The 21,420-nt window shown below is 36.0% G+C and overlaps 2 protein-coding genes across 5 annotated transcripts in view; one reads left to right on the top strand and one right to left on the bottom strand.

Moving 5' to 3' along the window:
- Positions 1 to 500, bottom strand: part of LOC140776097 (villin-2-like) — a 42,409-nt gene extending 41,909 nt beyond the window's left edge. For both annotated transcript variants that reach the window (XM_073119671.1, XM_073119672.1), the window contains exon 1: positions 365 to 500. The gene's annotated coding sequence lies outside the window, so the exon portion shown is untranslated. The remainder of the gene's footprint in view (positions 1 to 364) is intronic.
- A 17,110-nt stretch (positions 501 to 17,610) lies between these two features.
- Positions 17,611 to 20,629, top strand: LOC140775870 (uncharacterized). Of its 3 annotated transcripts, XR_012106818.1 has the most exons (6): positions 17,611 to 17,766; positions 17,876 to 18,210; positions 18,439 to 19,350; positions 19,466 to 19,699; positions 19,804 to 20,226; positions 20,318 to 20,629. XR_012106818.1 is itself a non-coding variant. In XM_073119345.1 (5 exons), the coding sequence occupies exons 2-5, from the start codon at positions 17,917 to 17,919 to the stop codon at positions 19,981 to 19,983; spliced, it is 1,620 nt and encodes a 539-aa protein (XP_072975446.1). In that variant the 5' UTR covers positions 17,611 to 17,766; positions 17,876 to 17,916; the 3' UTR covers positions 19,984 to 20,629. The 3 variants fall into 3 exon arrangements, 2 of the variants coding, with proteins under 2 accessions (XP_072975446.1, XP_072975447.1); XM_073119345.1 differs by having other exon boundaries at positions 19,804 to 20,629; XM_073119346.1 differs by having other exon boundaries at positions 17,638 to 17,793; positions 19,804 to 20,629.
- Positions 20,630 to 21,420: the final 791 nt, after the last annotated feature.

Here is a 21,420-nt window from a genome sequence, read left to right as displayed (position 1 = left end):
CCAATAACATAATGATTATACATTAGCCGGTATTGACGAACACAACCGAGATCAGAAACAACGATAAAGAAGTTTGAAACATTGAAAAACTACATGACGAAATTAGAGAAAAATAGAAATGAGATTAGCACAGCAAGACTAGAAGATATACAAATAGTAATTCTCCTTTATAGAAAACATTGATAAGTTCAAAATTCAATTCAGGACTAAAATAGAAAGCAGCAATTGAGGGTATCACATACAGAACTGCATATAAGATATGAAACACACTAGAAAACCTCCAGGAAGTTTAGTAATGATACATATATGAAAGAAAATGATTTGGCAAATGTTCAAGAGAGAAGAAGGAAGGAGAGAGAGTGACCTTTCCAGCCGTCACCAACCTCCCGCGAATGCCGTCTGCCGTCTCGACCGTCGCCTCCGCGAATGCTTATTCGACCGACTGGGATTTAGGTTTACGGCTTTCGAATGGGGATCGTATTGGGGGAGAAGAGCGGACGGGCCAGTTAACGGGTTATTGGATTCGATAGGATAATAATTCTTATTAAAAAAAAAAGAAACCGTACCTTATGAACCCCAAACACAATTTAAGAGATACGCAGGAAAACTACGTTTGTTAATCTGTTAAATTTAGGTTTACGATGGATATACTATGCTTATATAATTTAGTGAGAGTTAAAGTTTCTTTAATTAGCTAAATTTAACTCCGTATATTTTCAAAAAATATTCAGAAGATGTTTATCTAATGTCCAAGTATTATGAAACTAGTTGGATAAGCTCGAACTCTATTTATTGTTGAGAAAGTTAAAGAAGACTAATTTAACTAAACTATGTTTATCTCAAATTCATGCTTATATCTAATATAAGCCCTTAAAGCAAATCCTAGTACGAGTCAGTTTATGATTTTAGCATCTATATATATGTGGAGAACCGCCACTATTTTAATCAATGAATTATAAAAGTGTTATTTGTTAAGCCCTTGTTGCTTATATCTTTACCAACCGATGCCACCTCTTTCATTAGCACGGTCTCGTCCAGCCCCTAACTCCCTCGTCTACAGCACCACCCTTGTCTCTAAAGGCCGAGTTTCTCTCCCTCATCTTCTCTTTCTCTCGGTTATCTTCCAATTTGCAATACTACACATAATATCATGATCTGGGCACTATTTGCTCAAAATCTATGTTATGAACCGAGCGTTCACTACTCGATCAAGATCGGATGTAGGAAAGCAGTTTGCGCAATCGGAGAAAAATAATCACCAAATATTCTATTGTAGACTTACGAACCTTTGGGTGGTCAATCCGTAACTTCATTATCTACGTTTCTGGTATTTACACTATTTGCATATTCTAACTGCAACTGGGACGAAAATACACAAAAGTAGGGGTGAAGGTGAAGGTGAAGGTGATAAGTGATGGTGATGATGGGATGAGGGATGATAATGATGATGGGATGGATGGATCGTGGAGTTGAGGGGATAAGGATGCGGGGGGAAGAAGTGGTCGAGATTCCAAGGAGGAGGGAGGACTCGACGGACATGGGGGATTAGAGGATCACTGATGTCGAGATGGCGCATGGCAAGAGAAAGAAAGATTAGGGTAAAAGGAAAGAGAAGGGATAAAAATCAATATTCATTCATAATAATTCTTTTGATTGCCATTCATATCTTAAGAGGCTAACCCAATAAGCCAAAATGATAAATAATAATCCTAAAAATAATGAATTCTCATCGATCGCGTTTGAGCGGGGTCGAATGCGTTCGAATGCGGAATTCGAGTTCTCTACCAATGCAAATATATGCATGCTTTTGCACACGGGTGTTCGAATGCATAAATTGCGTTCTTTCCTGCAGGCATTCGCAAGGGGCGTTCGAACCCGACCCTCCCACGTTCGAACGCGACATACAGAATCCTTATTTTTATTTGAAGGAAACAACTAAAACAAAATTAAGAGTAGATTCTCACAGGGTGTATCCATGTTGGTATATCCAGGCTTAAGACAACTCAGTGAGGTCCGAGTCACATCAATCTAACTGACCAAATACTAAGATATTAGACTTGTTGGAAAGGTCTCTCCAAGAGCAACAATATATCCAATATTTAGGAGGATCCAACTAGTAAATCTGATAGAGTAGCCCTTGAAATTTTATCCTCTAATCTGCCCAAAAATAATTATGAACGCCAATTTGTATCAACTGGTATAAAAACAAGATTGGTCCCCACTACCATTTCATAAGGACATCATGGAGATATTAAACTTGATGGATCGAATCTATTTATTTTATATATATTATTAAGCGAGAGTCCTAATATGTTTGAATTTATTTAATTACTTAGAAAAATATTCAGAAGATATTCATTTGAAGAATAAATATTGTGAAACAAACTATATAAGCTTGATAACATCATATCTAGAACTTCCATATTCAAAGTTTTCTCAAATTTGGACTCTATCTATGGTGTAATAAAGAACTAATTAAAGAAGGATAACGAAGATTGATTTAGCTAAGTCCTGTTTGTCTCTAATATAATGCATTAAGGTAAATTATAGTACGGGTAAGTTTAGGGTTGCACTCCACACACACACACACACACATATATATATATATGCTAATCTTAAACTGACTCATACTAGGATTTGTTTTAAGAGCTTACATAGATAAATATGACATAGTTAAATTAGTCTTCTTTATCCTTCTTAAATTAGTTCTTCATTTAGTCATAAATAGGGTGAATCTAAAATTTTTTTTGAATATGATAGTTTCAGATCATTACATTATTGAGCTTATCTAACTAGTTTCATAATATTTAAACTTAAGATAAATATCTTGTGAATATTTTTCCAAAGCTATGTATAACTAAATTTAGTTAATTAAATAAATTTTAACATACTAAGACTCTTACTAAATTATATAAGTAGCTAAGATAAATAAACTCGATTTATCGAGTCCAATGTCCATAATGTGATCCAACCTAACCTAATTTATATCAACGGCAGTTCATCAATTAGTAGTAGAGAGGAAGACGACGACGACAAAAGAAGTAGCAAATAGGAAGATGGTGATGAAAACTCCACTGGTTTTTTTTTTCCTTTTCAAAACTTAAACTTTGTGAAACTAATATTTAGGCTATGATCTTTTCTTTGCTTGAAACATTCAATTTTGTTGAATTTTGGAGGTATTCACAATTTTTTAGTGACTAATTAAAGTTTCTTTCCTCTCTCTTCGATCTCCTAACAGAGAAAAAAAAGTTGCATCTTCTTATCTAAGTTACCCTTTTTTCTGAAAGATTAATCTGAATTGTTTTGATCTAGTTAAAATTTTTAAGAGAGGGCAGTAAGGGAGCAAATTATCTAGGAATAATCTGAGGTTTAAAGATAGATTTCATTTTGACCAGGATGTTGTTCAGAATCATGGAAGCATGTATCCACATTCCGCCTTTTCCTGAAGATGCCTTCCTTCTGTAAGGAACTCTACTTGCATAATGAGATAAAGAATTCCCAATTTCCATTTCTTTCTCCTTATTTGTTTGGTTAAGGAGGAAGAAAATAAACTTGAAGGTCCAAAGCCCACCAAGGAGGAAGAGAAATTTCTCAAACTAAGGAGCAGATAAAGAATAAACTCGGACAAAAGTTGAAGAAATAAAGTACGAGCATTTTCGCTATTTTGCCAGCATCTCATGGCGATAAGAGGATGCTATCATACAACTAAGTTGTGCTCTTTCTTTGTGTAGTATTTGTGGGGACAGATGGCTTTCTTCAATTGCTAAAGAAATGTATGCAAGTCCAATTTGTTTAAATGTGCTTGTAATGGGTTCATTGTTTATTGTATATTTGAATTATATGTTGCAAATTAGAGCAGGCGTTTGTTTGGTGATTCTAGATTTCATGAAGGATGTAATTACTCACAAATATGTGGTGTAATTTGTATACTTTTGTGATTATCAAGCTATTGTGTATGGTTGAATGGTTGGTATTTTATCATTTTTATGATTAAAAAATAGTTTTAGATCATATAAGTTTGAGATACAATTGTATTCATATTCGATTAACATCTGATTCATATCCAAGTTATATCCGTATCTATTTAGTTAGAATATAGTTTTAAATTTTGTTATTCGACCAATAATCATATTTGAATCAGTATCTAGCGATGGATCCATAGGTTGAGCACTATCCGCTCTCTATCTCATCCGTTTTCTTCCTTATTAAGAAATCAAACGAAATGTGATGCAATGCATTCTTCAATCATATATCTGACACATCATATTCATATTTAAGATCAACTTAACAAATAAAATATGAATAATATTTCATTCTCCAATTATTTCTATATCACTGCATATTCATGTCGGAAATTAATATAACAAATCATCTTTGCATAGGATTATATAATTATGTTGTAAGTCAAATGAGAATATCAATATATATATATATAGTGTATTCTAATTTACAAAAATTGTCTAGGGGATAAGACTACTCATTATTTAATCAGGATAGACAAAAAAATGTATTACTCACGTCCTCCAACCAAATGCCAACTCATCGCTACCAGAGTTGATGATAGATCTCAAATAAGGAGTTCGAGATTTAAAAATATTTAAGTAATATGAAGTTAGACGAGGAGATGCTTGATGGTGCTAGAGTTTGAAGAACGAAAAAGAAAAACGTTTTAATAGAGGCGGGAGGTTGGAAAGATTTCAGAAGGGGGTGGGAGGGGTGCGATGAAGCAGATTTTGGGAGAAAATAGTGAGAATTGGCGTTAACTAGCATTGGAGATGGGGAGAGAGTTTTAATTAGCTATCTAAAAATACTTTGGTCATCATAAAAGGCTATTTTAAATTATCATGTGCATAGAAGGACATCCTAGCCATTTAGACTATCAGATAGCAACTTATGAACGGAAATAGATAATAGAACTCTAATGGGAGGGGTCAAGTAAGATATTTCTAATAGTTCAAGGAGATAAGTAAAAAAATTGGATTCAGTACTTCAAAATTCTATTTGTTGAGTCCAATTCAAATTTGCTTAATTGTCTCTAACCATCTGATTTAGAAGGAAGAAAAAAATCTTAAATGATTATAGTGTTAAAGGAAGATTAAAAAAAAAAAAAATCTTAGTTGTCTATATTGGTAAAATTTGTAAATCCGTCTAAAAAATACTCATCTAAAATAAAAAAAGAGAAAAAAAAAGAAAAACTAGATTTTGAGGATTAAACCTTTGCCCAATCCAAAAGTCGACCTACTACAAAATCCCAATCATTGAGGATCAAACCTTTGTCCCCTCAAAAATTTCATCTACTGCATCGTATTCTATAATCAGTAGAAAAGATTTCATTTTGCAACTCAGAGGAAGTGGACTGTTATTACGAAATTGTATTTGATTTCTTTTGTATGCGACTTACTCTTAATAAAATTATTTAATTTTACTTTTTTATTAACTATTATTTGGAATTATTGATAATGCTCTGTATGTCTTTCCAGATGTGTTTGAATTTTTTTTTATGATTATCTTTGACTATGACAAAGACAAACAAGGAGAATATTGAAGATAGAAGGAAGAAGAGTTTGAACCACAAAAATTAATTAAGATTTAATATTTTTTATTAATTATGCAAATTTGAAGCTTTGAACATTACCTATTCTTCCTTTTGTTGCATTATATAACACATTATTAAACTTATTATATAATGAGCATATGTTCCTTTATGTCTATTATTTTTTTTACTAGAGTCCAAATTAATTATGCATGTCATCTATTTATTATATTAAATATCTAGAAATGAGCAAATAGATTAAAAAATAATGGCAGTTCACTATGTTTGATCATATTGATTGTTAGCTATAAATATCTAGTTAATATTTAGTCTTTTTAGAAGAAAATTGTAACGCCTTCGCTCGGCACGGGAACGTGCACGCCCACGTGCCCACACGGCACGTGCAACTCACATGACAGAATGGGCTAGACTCGTCACACATAGATACACTCCTATGCATATAAAATCATGATATCATCAAATAATACCTGCTAATATATTCATGCTCACATAATTCAACACTAAATAAATCATACTATCAACCAAATAAACCTGTTAACATATGAATAATCAAGTCCACAATAATATACACTAGACTACTACATGATCTAGTAAGACCCACATAGGCCACGACAAACCATCAAGATACAACTAAACTAGACTACTACATGATCTAGTAAGACCCACATAGGCCACGACAAACCATCAAGATACAACTAAACAACTGATACATGAGTACACTATAATTTGACATGTATTATACAAATCATCGTTTGATACAATAAAGTTCAAATATAATAAATAATGATACAACTCAATTTTTATACAAATTATCATCTATACCGTCTTGCAACTATAACTCATCTTATTAATCTAAAATATCTTCTCGAGATATCTCAAGTCGCTATCACGTACCACATATCTGAGGGGGTTAAAAAAAATAAGGAGAGTCATAAGCAAAAGACACAGTGAATAAACCTTACCCCAAAATCAATGATGCCAAACAGAGAGTAAATCATGTACCTGATAATATGAATCAGAAAGAGCATCATGTCATGAATGAGTATATGAATGTATCCTCAATAATATATAAATGAAAAGTAGATAACAAGTCATAACTGATAAAAGTATATAATCCTCGATAATGAATAAATAGATCACCATGTCATACTATCATCATAACTCTCTCTCAAATATGACATATGATGCATGCCAATCATGACTATGCTATTGTACCAAATGCAATCATATATGATGTATATTGACCACTCAATAATTAAGTAATCAGATAATAAAGAAATTATATGCATTTCTCAACATCTCAGTTATCAATATCAGCTTTATATGTTATCATCATACTAGACTACTGTGCATAGTCAATATCCGGTACCCGGTCTCAACATCATACCCGAAGGCTCAGAGCATACTCTGCCACTCGCAAGGAGTATCTCAAATATAACCATACTAAAACACCCAAACATCTAAATACACGTGTATACCGCATGGGGAAATTCCTTACGTAGTGCATCACATGACCTGTCAGTAATATGTTTTCACAAAACAGATAGAAATATAGGTTCATGTCATAAATGATCTCAAGCAAATATGAGTCTAGAAACAAGTTCCACAGGCCACAATAAGCCTTCAAAGATACACATCCAAAATATAACTCAAATGTCCAAAATACAACTCCAATCATAATACCCTCATAGGGGCTCAACACAACTAATAGAAATAACTCTAAATAAAGTAAAACAACTACTCCTCGCTACCTGCACCTACTTCCCCTAACTCTGGAATGATGCCAAAAGATGATGAGCACACAGCCCAACGAGTAGAATCCATATAATCTATAATAATGAAATCACAGGTGCATATTCCAATGCATGACTATAGTTCCTAACAATAGAATAAACTTATTTAAATGATTTAAAATGAGTTACTAAATCAATGCAACTGATAAGACTACACGGTACTATTCTTAAACATGCCAACTTCTAATCATATCAGGATAAGTCTACATAAGTATAAAACTTGATAGCAATCTCTTATTCATACAAATCTGAATCATAGCTTTTATATGTTATGCTTAGCAGTAAAATGAGTGGTTTTCCTCATATTCACGCAAGTCAAGGAGGGTTAGTTCGAAGTACATGCTCACTAAGGCATTATCATGATTTATTATAGCTCATCGAGCTATTTACCACATAATTTAAATATTCTTCAGAAGTTATCCATCCCATAACAACCCATCGTCTCATATACTGAGGAGGGATATATACATATCTAGCAGTAATGTCACCCAAACATACATGACGACACTATATGTGATCGATTGTTTGTGGCCATTAGACTAAGGACCCCGATCGTAAGCTCATATCTCACTATCTCTAAATTATAGTCAAGAGCCCTCAGCTCATCAGTGGACGTCATAACCCTATGTCGTCGGGTATCGCTAGAGATATATCTCCGCCTTACAATCATATTCTTACTATAATTATAAGCTAGTTCTAACTATGCAGTGTAATTACTTGAATGCCACTCAAGCTAACGACCTCAGGTGTAGGCCACTAAACCCTGGGCTGAGCGAGTAGAAAACACTACCTTCTTAAAACACGACTACTAATGATAGATGAAAGTGATGTAGTATCCGTGGATATATAAGTCATGTCATAGTTATTATGGTCATTACATTCTATATTTACTACAGATGCTTATGCAAAAGTGTCTGATACTAGGATACATGTAGATCATAGTTACACTAATGCATGTGCTAACATTAATATTCTCATCACATCATGAAGCGTATACTATCAACAACTACACATGCTAAGATACATCATGGTACACTAAATGTATGTGTTAATATTAACATTCCTACAATATCATAAAAAGTATACTATCAACAACTACGCATATTGGGATACATAATAGTTATACTAAATGCATGCACTAATACTAAATGCATGCACTAATGCTATCATTCTTATGACATCAAGAAAAGTATAATAGTAGCAATTACATTGTTCTAGACTTATATAAACTCTACTCGCCTAAGGATCTCCACGGTACTCTAATTTTCCTCAACTAGTCGGCTCCTCCGAAATCCCAAAATCCTCCTCGCACAGTGTTGATCCTAATAATTCACACAAGTAAAGCTATACGTAATGTTAGCGAATTAATAAAATTAATTACCTTATTAGAGAATTTAGGTTTAGGCATATCACATGAGTCAAGGGTTCCTAGGGTTTAGACCGCAGCCCACCAAGGGATGGGTGGGGGTTAACAAACTTCCACCCTCCCTCACCATCTCCTTCCAAGGGAAGGAGACTAAGGGGGGAGGGGGGGAGGCCCTAATACTGTCAGTGGCCCACGTCGCCGGTAGGCCACCCTTGAGCCCAGCGGACCGCGTCAATCACCCAAGGTAGGTGGTTAGCTCGAGGGAAGGGGAGGGAAAAGAGGAGGAGGAGGAGGAGGAGGAGGGCTCGGCTCGACGGTGGTGGGGCATAGCCTGAGCCCCCGGTGGAGTCACCGTCCATCCTCCCCGCCTACGAGTTGGCCGATGGGGTGGCGACGCGCGCTCCATGGCTAGCGGCCATGGAGGTCCCCCCTCCCTTCACTAAGGGCCCGAAGCCCATCTAAAGGGTTTCTCCCCCCCCCCCCCCCCCCCCCACCAGCGCTCTCAAATCGATAGCTAGATGCGAAGTCGTTGGCCGCCGAGGACTCTGATGACGACGAGGGGGAGGGGTCGATTTACCAAAATTTAACGAGGGGTAGGGACTTACCGAGAGGGTTCTATGGCTTGGCTTCGTCGGCTCCGGTGTCGACAGCACGAGAGAATGAGAGGAAGAGAGATGGTGGGGTGAAGGGGAAATAGGGGAGGGTGGCAGTCGTGGCGTGCATGAAAGGAGAAGAAGAAGAAGAAGAAGAAAGAGAGGACGGTGGGTAGGCTAGGACGGTGCGTGTGTCAGTTTTTTTTTTTTTTGAATTTCTAGGTGTTACACATACCCTACCACCCGCTAGGGTATCAACATCCATCCAGACTGGGCACCCTTCTAGCTATTAAAAACCTCGTGGAGGATAACTCACTACATATGCCCTAACGAACGATATGTGTCCGAATGTTTGCTGCGCACACAGACTAACGACTTTGGACGTAAGGACTATAGGATCGCGACTATGTCGAGCAATCAATCATCTCCAGGCACGCCCTGACCCTCACGCCCACTCGGGTATCCTCACGCTTTCTATTAACTATCCTATCAATCACATTTTATGCTTTCCTTCTAAATGATAGATTACATGCATATATCCAATACGATAACAAGTCAATACATAATAGAAATTTAGGTAGAACAGGAATCAAGAGAAAAATGATGCAATGTAGTCTCCAACCATGTAGTCAACACATGCATACTCATGCTAATCTATTACATGCATACTTATGCTACAGATCAACTGGACATAAAATTATAACAGTATAATTATTTCTAATCATCTCTATTTATCATCATCATACTTATATCCAAGATCAATCTAATTATATGCATGATAAAAAAATACTCGACTGTAATCATTTCTAGATAAAGTCATATAACCATGCTAGAGAATAAAACATGCATGTACATAATATATAACATAACCTAATTTAAGAAAGACGTCTAGGGGATAAAACTATTCACTCCTGATCAGAAGACGCAAACCACGTATCCCTCACAATCAACAACCGAGTGACAACTCATCGCTAACAAGATCCATGGGGTCTCACATAAGGGGTTCAGGATCTGAAAATGTATAGATAGTATGATGTTAGCCGTTTATCTAATTAGAATTAATTTATATAAATTATGATGACTTATTAGGTTTAGAATTCCTCTTTTTATATTTTATTAAATATCTATACTTAATTATAGATATAACTCTGATAATATAAATATGTTATTATTATAAAATGCTATCTATGAAATAAGAATAAAGGTTTATTCTTTTTATATAAAAGTAGTCTAAGTATATAATTATAAAATAATAATAAGAGGCATATATATATAATTATAAAAATATAAGTATAGATAAAACCTAATTATAGTTAATCTTTGCGGTTCCTACTTTTTACTTTAATAATCGCTAAATACAAGTAAAATAATTATTATCCGGTCATATAAAAATAATTATCAAAGTTTAGTATTTTATTTTTATACAAAATAGTATATATCAATAAGGTGCTAGAAATACATTATATATATAAGGGTATATTTATAAATCTCATGACTATAATTAATGAAGCTAAGTATTAATCTATTATATGCAAGTAATATTATATGTAAATAATACAATTAGGTGTCTGTAATATAAAAAAACTATTAATTCTACTAATTATAATTAGCTAATAATTATATTACTGAATATATATATATATATATATATATATATATATATATATATATCAATATAATTACTTTTCTATTTAAACTAATTGTATTAACTACATAAAATACTTAGTTAAAAAGGAAAAAGAAATAAAGCTAAAATAAAACTCTAGGACACTCGGCCCGGCAATGTTGCAGTTAGGAATCAGTAATCGAGGTGGGAGGAGAAGAAGAAAGGAAGAAAGAGGAGAAAGGAAAAAAAAAAGAAAGGAGAAAGAAGAAGAAGAAGAAAGGAACGAGAGGAGGAGCCGAGCTAGTCGGGAGGGGCTCGGCCGCTGTTGGTCAGCAAGCGGCCAGCGGCCCGGTTCGACAAACGAGAGAGAGAGAGAGAGAGAGAGAGAGAGAGAGAGAGAGAGAGAGAGAGAGAAGGAGGAGAAGGAAAGAGGCTCACCGTCGTTAGTGGAGGTGGTGGCGGCGACGGTAGTAGAGAAAGAGAAAGAGTGTTTGAGAGAGAGAGACCGAAAGAGAGAGAGAGGGGAGAGAAATAAAAGAGAGAGGCGGTGGGGAGGGAGGCCAGGGTGGTGGCGGCGAGGCCCACCGCGCCAGTTGGCCTGGCCAGGTTGGCCGAGCCGGCGGCTGGGGCGCGTGGCGCCCTCCCCTCCTGCCATTGCATGGCACGAGGCCAGCCACAGCGTGCCATGCAATAATTTATTTTATTTATTTATTTATTGTTTAAGATAAGTTGTTACAAAAATTGTTGATGTTTACTTGATTGAAGAAGATTAGCCTATGTAATAATTTTCATAAAAGTGATTTTTATCAAGCTCCTTGAAACCCAATATTTGTTTTACTTAGTTTCTCAGCCGTATTTATAATTACAATATTTAGTCATTAAATGATACTTGGGGCCTAATTTATTTCTTTTTGGATGAGGCTTAAACACAAGATAAGTAGATTATATGCTACGTAGATTTTAGAATTAGAGTTATATCCATTTAAACTATGCTAGATTTAGATAAGTAAGAAAATATATTAAAATTAACTAAGAATGGCTTAGAAAAATCATATTTTCTTAGTGCTTGAAGAAATTTCAGTACTATCATTGATTAAGTTTTTTATTTTTCTTTTTATTACCAGAACCCTAATTCCAAAAAACACAACAAACAATTCAATTATTAACTCCATGGCAAATTTTGAATCAGAAAACAACTCCTCTATGATTCACAAGAATGAAAGTTTGGTATGTGAAGTTAAAGCCGATTCATTAGTAGAATATGAAGATACCATACAAAGGCATTTTCAAGTGAAAATGATGGTTATGCATTTTTCAATAACTATGCTAAAGAGAAAAAAAAATCATAAGAAAAGATGTAGTAAAGTGTAGTTCATAGACTTACACAATTATATATCGATTTGTTTATTCAAGGGCTGATTTGCGAGTTGACAAATATATTAATATTTTGGATGGAAAAAAGAACGAACATCCTCTCATTCGTTTTGAATGCCCTATTCAGTTTAGTATTCGAGTTTTTATATAGAAAAATGATTTGTGAATATCTTCGTAGACAAACATAATTGTGATTTGGCTGAATTAGATGAAGTTCTTTTTTAACAATCTCATGGTAAAATTAGTGATGTACGAAAGTCAGATATTATTTCATTAGAAATTGCATGCCATCATAAATATCAAATTATGAATGTCATAAAATATCAATATGGTGGTTTCGAAAATGTTGGGTTTGTATCTAGAGATATATAAAATTTCTCTTCTAGAGATAAGAAGTATTTTTTTTAAGCATCTAAGTCAAAGGAAGAATTTGAGGTTTTGAAGGAATATTTAAAGAGCATGAGGAAGCAACAAAGAAAATATGTGGATAATATTGAAAGTATATTCAATAGTGAAACCAAATTTGACTGGCAGACAGATAAAGTTGTTTTAGTAGATGAAGTTCTTAACCCACATGTTGTGGCAATCAAGGTGGACCTAAAAATAGGATAAAATTATTTAATGAGGTTCGAATATTGACATCATCTCAAACATACGAGACATTCTTGTCCAATTTTACAGAGAGATGAAACAAATGACACATCATTCCAACCAATTAAAGAAGGTATGAAATAGACTTATCAATTTAGTTTCAATTATGTCTTACTTTAGTTTGAAAATTGATAATTTGCTAAATTTGAATTCTGATTTATAAATTTAGTCTTTTTCAAGAGGATTACACGGTCAACTACTAAACTTACCGGTCCACATAAGTGCACACGAAAGGATAAATGATAATGTATTGATTATATATACAATTAGAGTAGATATGATAAGCCTCGTTTGATGCTCACAATCAATGCTCGCATTAGATGATCTTACATCACAATTAAACCAAATTAATACAAAGTCTTTATCAATTTATTTTACTCAAAGATACATTCTTAATAAGACACACATAGGAATTATAAGGTTTTATTAACAAATATGAATTCATTTATATCTTCTTGAGTATGAAAATGATATAAGCCATGATTGATATTAATAAGCTATTCATTCTTGTTTCTTCGTGACAGGGCACAACTTTAATATCTCAAAATAAATTACTTAATCATCTTTGTCAACCTAACAAACGCGTCTGGCTCAAAATCTAAATCTGTTAAGAAAAATAGGAACTCATATATAATTTAAAACTATATTTGTTAAATTTAATTAAAATTAAAATAACAAGTGTAGGTTTGTCAAAATTCTTTTAAACAAGTTTGGATTTTAATATAATTAGGATTGTTAAAATAATTGAGCTGGCTAAGCTTGGCTCAAGTTTAGCTCGTTAAAGTTCAATCAAGCTCGACTCAAAAGTGAGTCGATTCATGCTTACGAGGTAGGATAGGCTCGAATTAATTTTGATCCGAGCTTGATTATGAGCTAATTCAATCAAGCTTAGCTCAATAAAACTAAAAATAATAATATATTATTTGATATTATGTAATATATAATATATATATGATTAATATAAACCTTGAGATGAAGAACTAATGGCACATAATATACTATATTAGTTCTTATATCTTTACCATTGAATCACTTTTTATTTCAAATTTCAACCTTGATTTAAGCATGAGTCAAACATGATTCAATTCAAGCTTAATTAGACTTGATATAGGCCGGACTTAAAATTGCTTATTAACAGGCTCTAAAGCTTGAGCACTCCAATTATGCGTGAATTAAAATTATTTTAATTTAAACGTAATTCGCTAATTAATCAGACTTAAAATTAATTTTAATTCAAGTTTGATCAAACTTACATAGCTAAATACGATGGGGGTGCATATCATAAACTAGTTGACCTATCTAACCAAATTATTAAAAGAGCTGTGTTTATTATCTCAACCTATTTAATCCACTTACGTGTTAATCTTACCGATTTACTTATGACTCATATGACAGGAAAATGATGATTGTGACTTGAATAATCTGCTTATCATCTGAATAATCAATTTCTAACCCATTTATAATAATAATAAACTTGTTTATAGATCGAATAAATTTTAGAAGCCCAACTAACTTACGTAATTTGATTACTCGTTTATGACACATGTAATTGTTTACTAAATAAATTTTGTTCGTGCTGAATATTTTAAGTTGCTCAATAAATAGGTCGTGTTCAGGTTGGCTTAAACTTGACCCAACCCAACATGAACCTAATAACATTTTCATCTATTTGTTGTGGTTTACAGTATGTTGTTTTAATATTTACAAATTGTAAGCTACATGTTACACCTTCTATGTTTTATCAAACAAACATAACTGTAGGGTGTTTTCTTTAAATATTTAAAAAAATATATGATTGAAATTGTAAATGTTAAAAAATGTAACGTGTAAACTAGAAATAGATCAAGGCGTTAATAAGCGTTCCTTCATTTTACCTTAAATATCTAATAAGTTTACTTATGACTAGATTTATTTTAATATTTATAGATTGGGCCCTATATTTTATCAAATATTTGTATTAAATATCATATGTATTTTACCAAACAGACTATTCTGTAAATATTTTTTTTAAAAATAATGGCTTAAATTGTAAAACTCAGAAATAGATGACAACATAGGGTGTTAAATAAAAATTTACCTTTATTTTTACATATCTTAGGAGTTTCATTTTGATTTGAGTTTATCAGGGAGTGTAAACAAGCCGAGCTTGAGCGAGCTAGGCCTAGCTTGGCTCGACTCGAGAGGTGAAAAACCTTAGCTTGACTTGAGCTGGAAAAGCACAGTTTAGCTCGGTTCATCTTCAACTCTCAATGAAGCTCGAGCTCGGCTTATCTCCATAGCTCATAAGCAATCCACACCACATGATGTAACTCGACCCACAAGGCCATCGTGTAGCCTAAAGTTGAGCTTTACCCGATCCGCCTACCCTTATCGGTTTGCTCAACCTCACTTTTGTGTCTAAAGATGGAATAATTCAATGATCGGTCTCAACATCGGCCGCAAGCTCTTTGAAACCACTGCCACTAGACCCTTGCTGAGGCGAACTCCTTCCCACTACCGATGGTGTGAAATCCTTTTGAGAAGCTTCTTGCCCTGACTAGCTTTTGTCTACACAATGATGGTGAAAAATCTGACCTAGCTTTGCACGCCCCTCGCCACCTACCTGGCATCGGCGGAAGCGACTTAATTGCACCGTTGACAAAGCTCAGAGCTATAGTTGTTATCTCCTCTCTCTCTTTTCTCCAAAGATAGTCTCGCGTACCTAAGTGTGGGGTTATAACCTTGCACATCGGAGTATATGGTCATAACCCCGTATACCCATGCAGTGCGTATTACCTCGCATACCTAAGTGTGGGGTTATAACCCCGCATACCCACATAATGTGGGGAAATTCTTGAAATATTGTTTCCTGCCGACTCAAGAGTATTTTTATCATTTTGTTTAAAATATTACCAATTCTTAATACTTTTATATTAACTTTATATCACATCAAATATAATTATTACTTCTCATACTAATATTAAAAATTAAAATAATTATATTTATTCCACCTTCTTCCACAACTGAACACAGCCTTAGACATGCTACTAAAAAAATTTGACAATAGGATGTTATTTTGTAGATATTTGGTAAAAAAGGTAGTAGGGCTCTAATTCTATAACCCAAAAATTTAGGATGTAAACTAAAAGAAATAAAAGTGGGGGTGTTAAATAAAAATTTTGCTGTAATGACAGATAATGATCGATACTTTTAGATTAAATTTATTTAGTTTAATTTAATCTCAACCATTAGATTAGGGGTGAGAAACTAGCAATTATATTTAAATCATTTGTCATTAAATTTATGGGGTTCTTTTCCTGTCTACTGAGGAAGGTTTTTGTGCTTTGTAAAAATGTATCTTAGTTTTTGACGTGTTTTCTCCCTGGACTTAGATTTCGTGCTTTCTTCTTTCTTCTTAGACTTAATTTTTTTTATCTTTCCAAATTTATTTGGACCTATGCACTCAATTTTTTCCCACTATCGGAGTTTCACCCTCGCACGATGGTTCCACAAAATTAAAAAAAGGTATTAAATTAAAATAAATGACTTTACTTATAAAATCATTTTACCCCTCTACTTTATTTGATTTTATAACCACCATTTGCTTATAAATAATATTAAATTATCAAAATACTCCTATTATTTTTGTTATAGGATAATATATTATTGGAAGAGGATATTTGTTTAAACAAACAACACTTCTACTCTTCTTCTTAAATAATCTTAATGAATTTGGAAAGTGGTGTCCCTCTTCCTCATACTCGACAAATAAGGTGTAAGAGCTTGCATTTACTACTAGATGTATGGTACTGGCCCTCCATTGTATATTTTTAGAAGCTAAGTTCTGGAGCATATACATTGTATCAAAGAAATATAGTTGTGAGAGGCCATAGTTGAAGTTGGAAGAAACACCATTCTTCAATTCTTGACAGGGTATGTGTATCAATTCCTTTCTTAGTTTATATGTGATGATTTTATATTACATATTAGTACCTCACAGAAATATTAATGTTTTTGGTTAATTCTTAGTTTTGTTCGATGTGGCATTTTCTTCCAGGCGTATTATCTTTATCTCCCTATCTGTAAAAATGAAACCTTTCCGAAAGAAATAAAATATGCAGTTATAAAATTCGTAAAATGCTACGGATTAACTATGCCAGTCTATTATTAAATTCTGTTATACCTTTAGGCCTATTAGATGCTAGAAATATTTTAGCAAAATAGTTGGTATGTATTGAGTTAGCTGCTCCTTTTCGTAACGAATTAGATGATGGAAGGAAAATGATACCTTTAGGCCTATTAGAACATGACACGAGTTATCTAATGTCCAGCCGTTGTCCATATATAATCCTTTGGTTGTTGTCCATGAAAATGGGTCTAAATATCCTAAATCAATTCGGACGATCCAATTCCGGAATAGTTTAAGCTCAAGCTGACGCGGCGGCGATCCGACTCACGCATCACAGCTGCCGGTGATCTTGCCCATCACCATCCAATTTTGTACTTAATAGCCAGAGTGCTCAAAGTTTTTAACCTCACCGGCTGGCATCAGATCCCACCAATAATGTGATCTTTCGAAACACCCAATCCCCCACCAATAGGATAACGCGCTGTAGCTGCCTTCCCCCTTCTTAAGATCTCCTGCGCATGAAAAATGTGAAGATAAATAAAACAATAATAATTCAATAATTCCTTCACATCTCTCCGACAACGCTGACGAGGAGAGAGAAAGAATTGAACATTAAAGAAAGTAGAAAATCCACCGCAACGGTAACAATCACCTCTTCTTTCGTTGCGCTTGTGGGTTGGCCGATTGATGCTAGAATCATAGATAATTTCTCCAGTTGCCGGTGAGACAGAGGAAGAAAGAAACAATTGTACTTTTCTATGAAAGTTTTTTTTTTTTTTCTTATTGGTCCATGTATATATAACTTTCTTTGTTGTCTTTGTTCCGTGCAGGAAATCGAAAAGGGGAGCAGAATTTGTTGAGCAAAATCGCGATGGAAGGGAAAGGAGGAGGTGAGAAAGAGAGGGTCACAGAAGAAAGCCGAGAGAAGAGCATGGAAGGAGAACTAAAAGTAGCTGATGAGAAAATCATGGAAGGAGACCCAAAAGGAGGAGATGAGAAGAAGAAGGTAGTGGTGATGATGGATTCAGCTCAAAGGGAGACGACGGTTTCGAGGCTCCAAACACAGCATCCGGTCACCCCCATCCAAGTCGTCTCCCATGGCGCCTCCTCCGTACCGGTCACGGCCGCCGCCGCCTCTTACCAACCCACTTCAACCCCATCTCAAGTAATTAATTTATTAAACAAGCTCCCATTTACTACCTACTCCATTTCTTTACGCTATCGCTCTTCAATTATTAAACTACTTCACAAAATTATTCGAGTCCATGTTAATAAGATGGTGAAGAGGGGAGAAACAATAATATTATTTATAATTATTGTCTTTTAATTAAAGTACTGTTTAAATGGTTTTTTTATTTTTATTTTTTATGATGATGGGCAATTGGCAAAGTAGGTTGCGCTGGCGTCGCTGAATTCGAGGGCCTACACCAACAGAATCTCTCTTCTCCTCTTCCTCCTCCACCTCACCATCACCGCCGCTGCCATTTGCCTGTTCGTGTACAAAGCCATCGCAGGCATCATCGACCCGCACACCTCCAAGGCGCGGCGAGAGAGGCGACTCCTCCACTACTGGCTGCCGCCCATCGGGGGCTCCGCCGTCCTGAGCATCCTCCTCGCCTTTGCGTGGCAAAAGGCGGTGCGCAGATGGCCGTTCGTAATGGTCAACTTCATCCTCTGGGCGTGCTTCGTCCTTACGATGGCCGCGGGGATCCTCTTGCTCTGCTTCTCGATCCCGGCCACCGTCGGCATGGGCGTAGCCCTTATCTTCTTCTCCATCGGCACGAGTCTCTACGCGTGCTGGGTTAACCGCCGCACCGCCTTCACGGCTAAGGTCTTCTCCCGGGCGTTGCTCCCCGTGTCCAAGTTTGAGGACGTCAACGGGCCCGCCTACTTGATGGTGGGGTTGGGGTTCGTCTGGATCTCCTTATGGTGCTTCGCGGTGATCGGGGCGCTCAATTTCTACTACCCGCCTCTGACCGTCATCGCGTTGGTTCTGAGCTTGATGTGGACTGCCGAGGTGATGCGGAACGTGGCAAATCTGACGGTGAGCAGGGTGATCGCTTTATACTACCTTCGTGGGATGCAGTCCACTACCCAATTCAGCTTTCAGCGCGCCATTTCCATTAATCTCGGGAGCGCTTGCCTTGGATCTCTCTTCGTTCCCACCATCGAAGCGCTTCGGATACTCGCCCGTGGACTCAACTTGCTGGAAGGGGAGGACGAGTTCATGTTCTCCTGCGCCCACTGCTGCCTCCACGTCATGGAATCCGTCTTTCGCTACGGCAACAGCTGGGCCTTCGTGCATGTAATTAAGCTAGCTACCAAATCCATCGTCGCTCCTTAATTTTGATCCTAGCTTTTAAAAATCCATCTAGTTTCTACAATCAAAGATAATTGGATTTATTTTGATTTGGTCGCAGATTGCAGCCTACGGAAGGGGGTTCGTGGCGGCGTCGCAGAGCACGTGGGGATTGTTCGAGCGGCAGAAGATGGAGGAGCTGGTGGACTCGGACATCACCAGCTCGATATGCTTCTTGACCGGCGTCTCAAGCGGGGCATTGTGCGTAATCTTTGCGGCGTCCTGGACGTTCGCCACTTACAAGCATTACACGGCCACTGTCTCGCTTCTCGCCTTCTTCGTGGGTTATCTCATGGTTAGACCGACTACTCTTAAATTGCTCATTAATTGATCTCCCTCTCTTTTTCTCTCTGTTTCCCAGGTGGAATTACTAAAATCTCTTTGTTAAAATTTGGACAGACGAGGATTGGGATGGCGTTGCCGCAGGCCTGCGTTGCGTGCTACTACGTGTGCTACGCTGAGAACCCCAATTCGAGGCTCTTCGACTTGACCATACCGGATCGTCTCGACCTGATCCGGTCCGGCCGGGACGTGATGGTCTCTACGCCTCGTTTCCCACACCGTATCGCGACAACATGATTGGCCAGCTCCTTTCCGAATTCTGACGCCTTGCGAATTCTGACGCCTTGTTTATTGGCTCTTATCTGGGTACGAGATGCGTTCACCCGCGGTTATAGTAGAAAATGGTTTTCTTGGATTATTTGACCAGGCAGGTACTTGAAGATGAGAAGACCATATAAAGAATGGCAGTAAATTTCTGAACAAGTCTCACGCCAGCGATGAACTCTTGGCGAGAGTCCTTTCGTCGTGATCTGGAGACAGGTATCACGTGTCCACTGGTCCTAGCAAATGGCTGACTAAGTACTTGTTAAAATTCTCTTGCTAAGTGGACAGCACGTGAATTGAATAGCAGGACTGTTGGTCAAATGGAGAGGTAAACGGTGGTGGCTGCACCGGTAGGAAAGGCAGTGGTCATGGGGAAGATGGTAACATTATTTATTGGGTAAGTGGCCAGCCAACACATGGAAGAAGCGATGATGGGAGAGAAGAAAAGGCGCCCGCGCACCACGGCTACAAGACAAGTTTGCTTGTCCTCTTCTTTCTTTTTCTTCCTCTCAGGTCTTGTTCGCTTTTTTGCGATCAATTTAATTCGCTGGACGTGCAGTGCAGTCCTTATGTAGAATATTAGCCAAAGAAAAGTTTGACGCATCTCGCATTTACTGTACGTGATCTCTTGTATTCCGTGACGTCTCTTATAAGTAATAATCACTAAACTACAAGAAATATCGGTATACTTATAGTCGACTCTATGTGACGTGTGACGGTGCGACATTTCTCAGGATCCTCACTCGTTTAAGCCGATATCAATTCATTTATAATGGAAAAATAATAATAACTTTTTATCATTTATGAGTAAGAAGATTAAATATGAGTTAAATAAAAGGACTAATCCTCTATAGATACAGAGTCATTTAAGTTTCACTAAACTTTAGTTAATACGGTAAGCTGTATAGTTTAGGTTTCATACTATATGTGTCGTCGAACAATTACTTCGAACTAAATGCCACAAAGATTTGCTCTAAGTCATCGTGTTGCTGAGTTGTTCCTCCAATTCAACTGCACTACTTAGTCATCAATCGAGCAAAGTCATGAGCTAAGCCACCAAATCACCAAATAATTTTTTTTCATAATAATTATTTGGAATTGTAGTCGATTCTTATGACTTTCATAGGTTGGTTATGATAACAATCAATCTGTTATGATGACTTCCGATAAGTTGAGATAAATTCTCGTAGTTGAGAGGAATATAAAAATTCAAAGTTGGTTATCTATTAATTATCTTTACATATCTAATCAGGATTAAAGAGAACAACCGAATACAATCAATCTCCTTATCTCTTCCTCTATTATTCTTGGCTCTCTCTTGTTGTCTATCACCAACACCTTAGATTTGAAAGACAATATATACGGAACAAGATCAAATGTTCATGCTTGGCGGTAAGGCTTGTAACAAAA

This window comes from Typha angustifolia, chromosome 14 (genome assembly GCF_048772165.1).
Source record: "Typha angustifolia cultivar Huaian chromosome 14, ASM4877216v1, whole genome shotgun sequence".
NCBI lineage: Eukaryota > Viridiplantae > Streptophyta > Magnoliopsida > Poales > Typhaceae > Typha > Typha angustifolia.
Note: the sequence above shows the minus strand (reverse complement) of the source record. Positions and strands in the feature narration are given on the sequence as shown.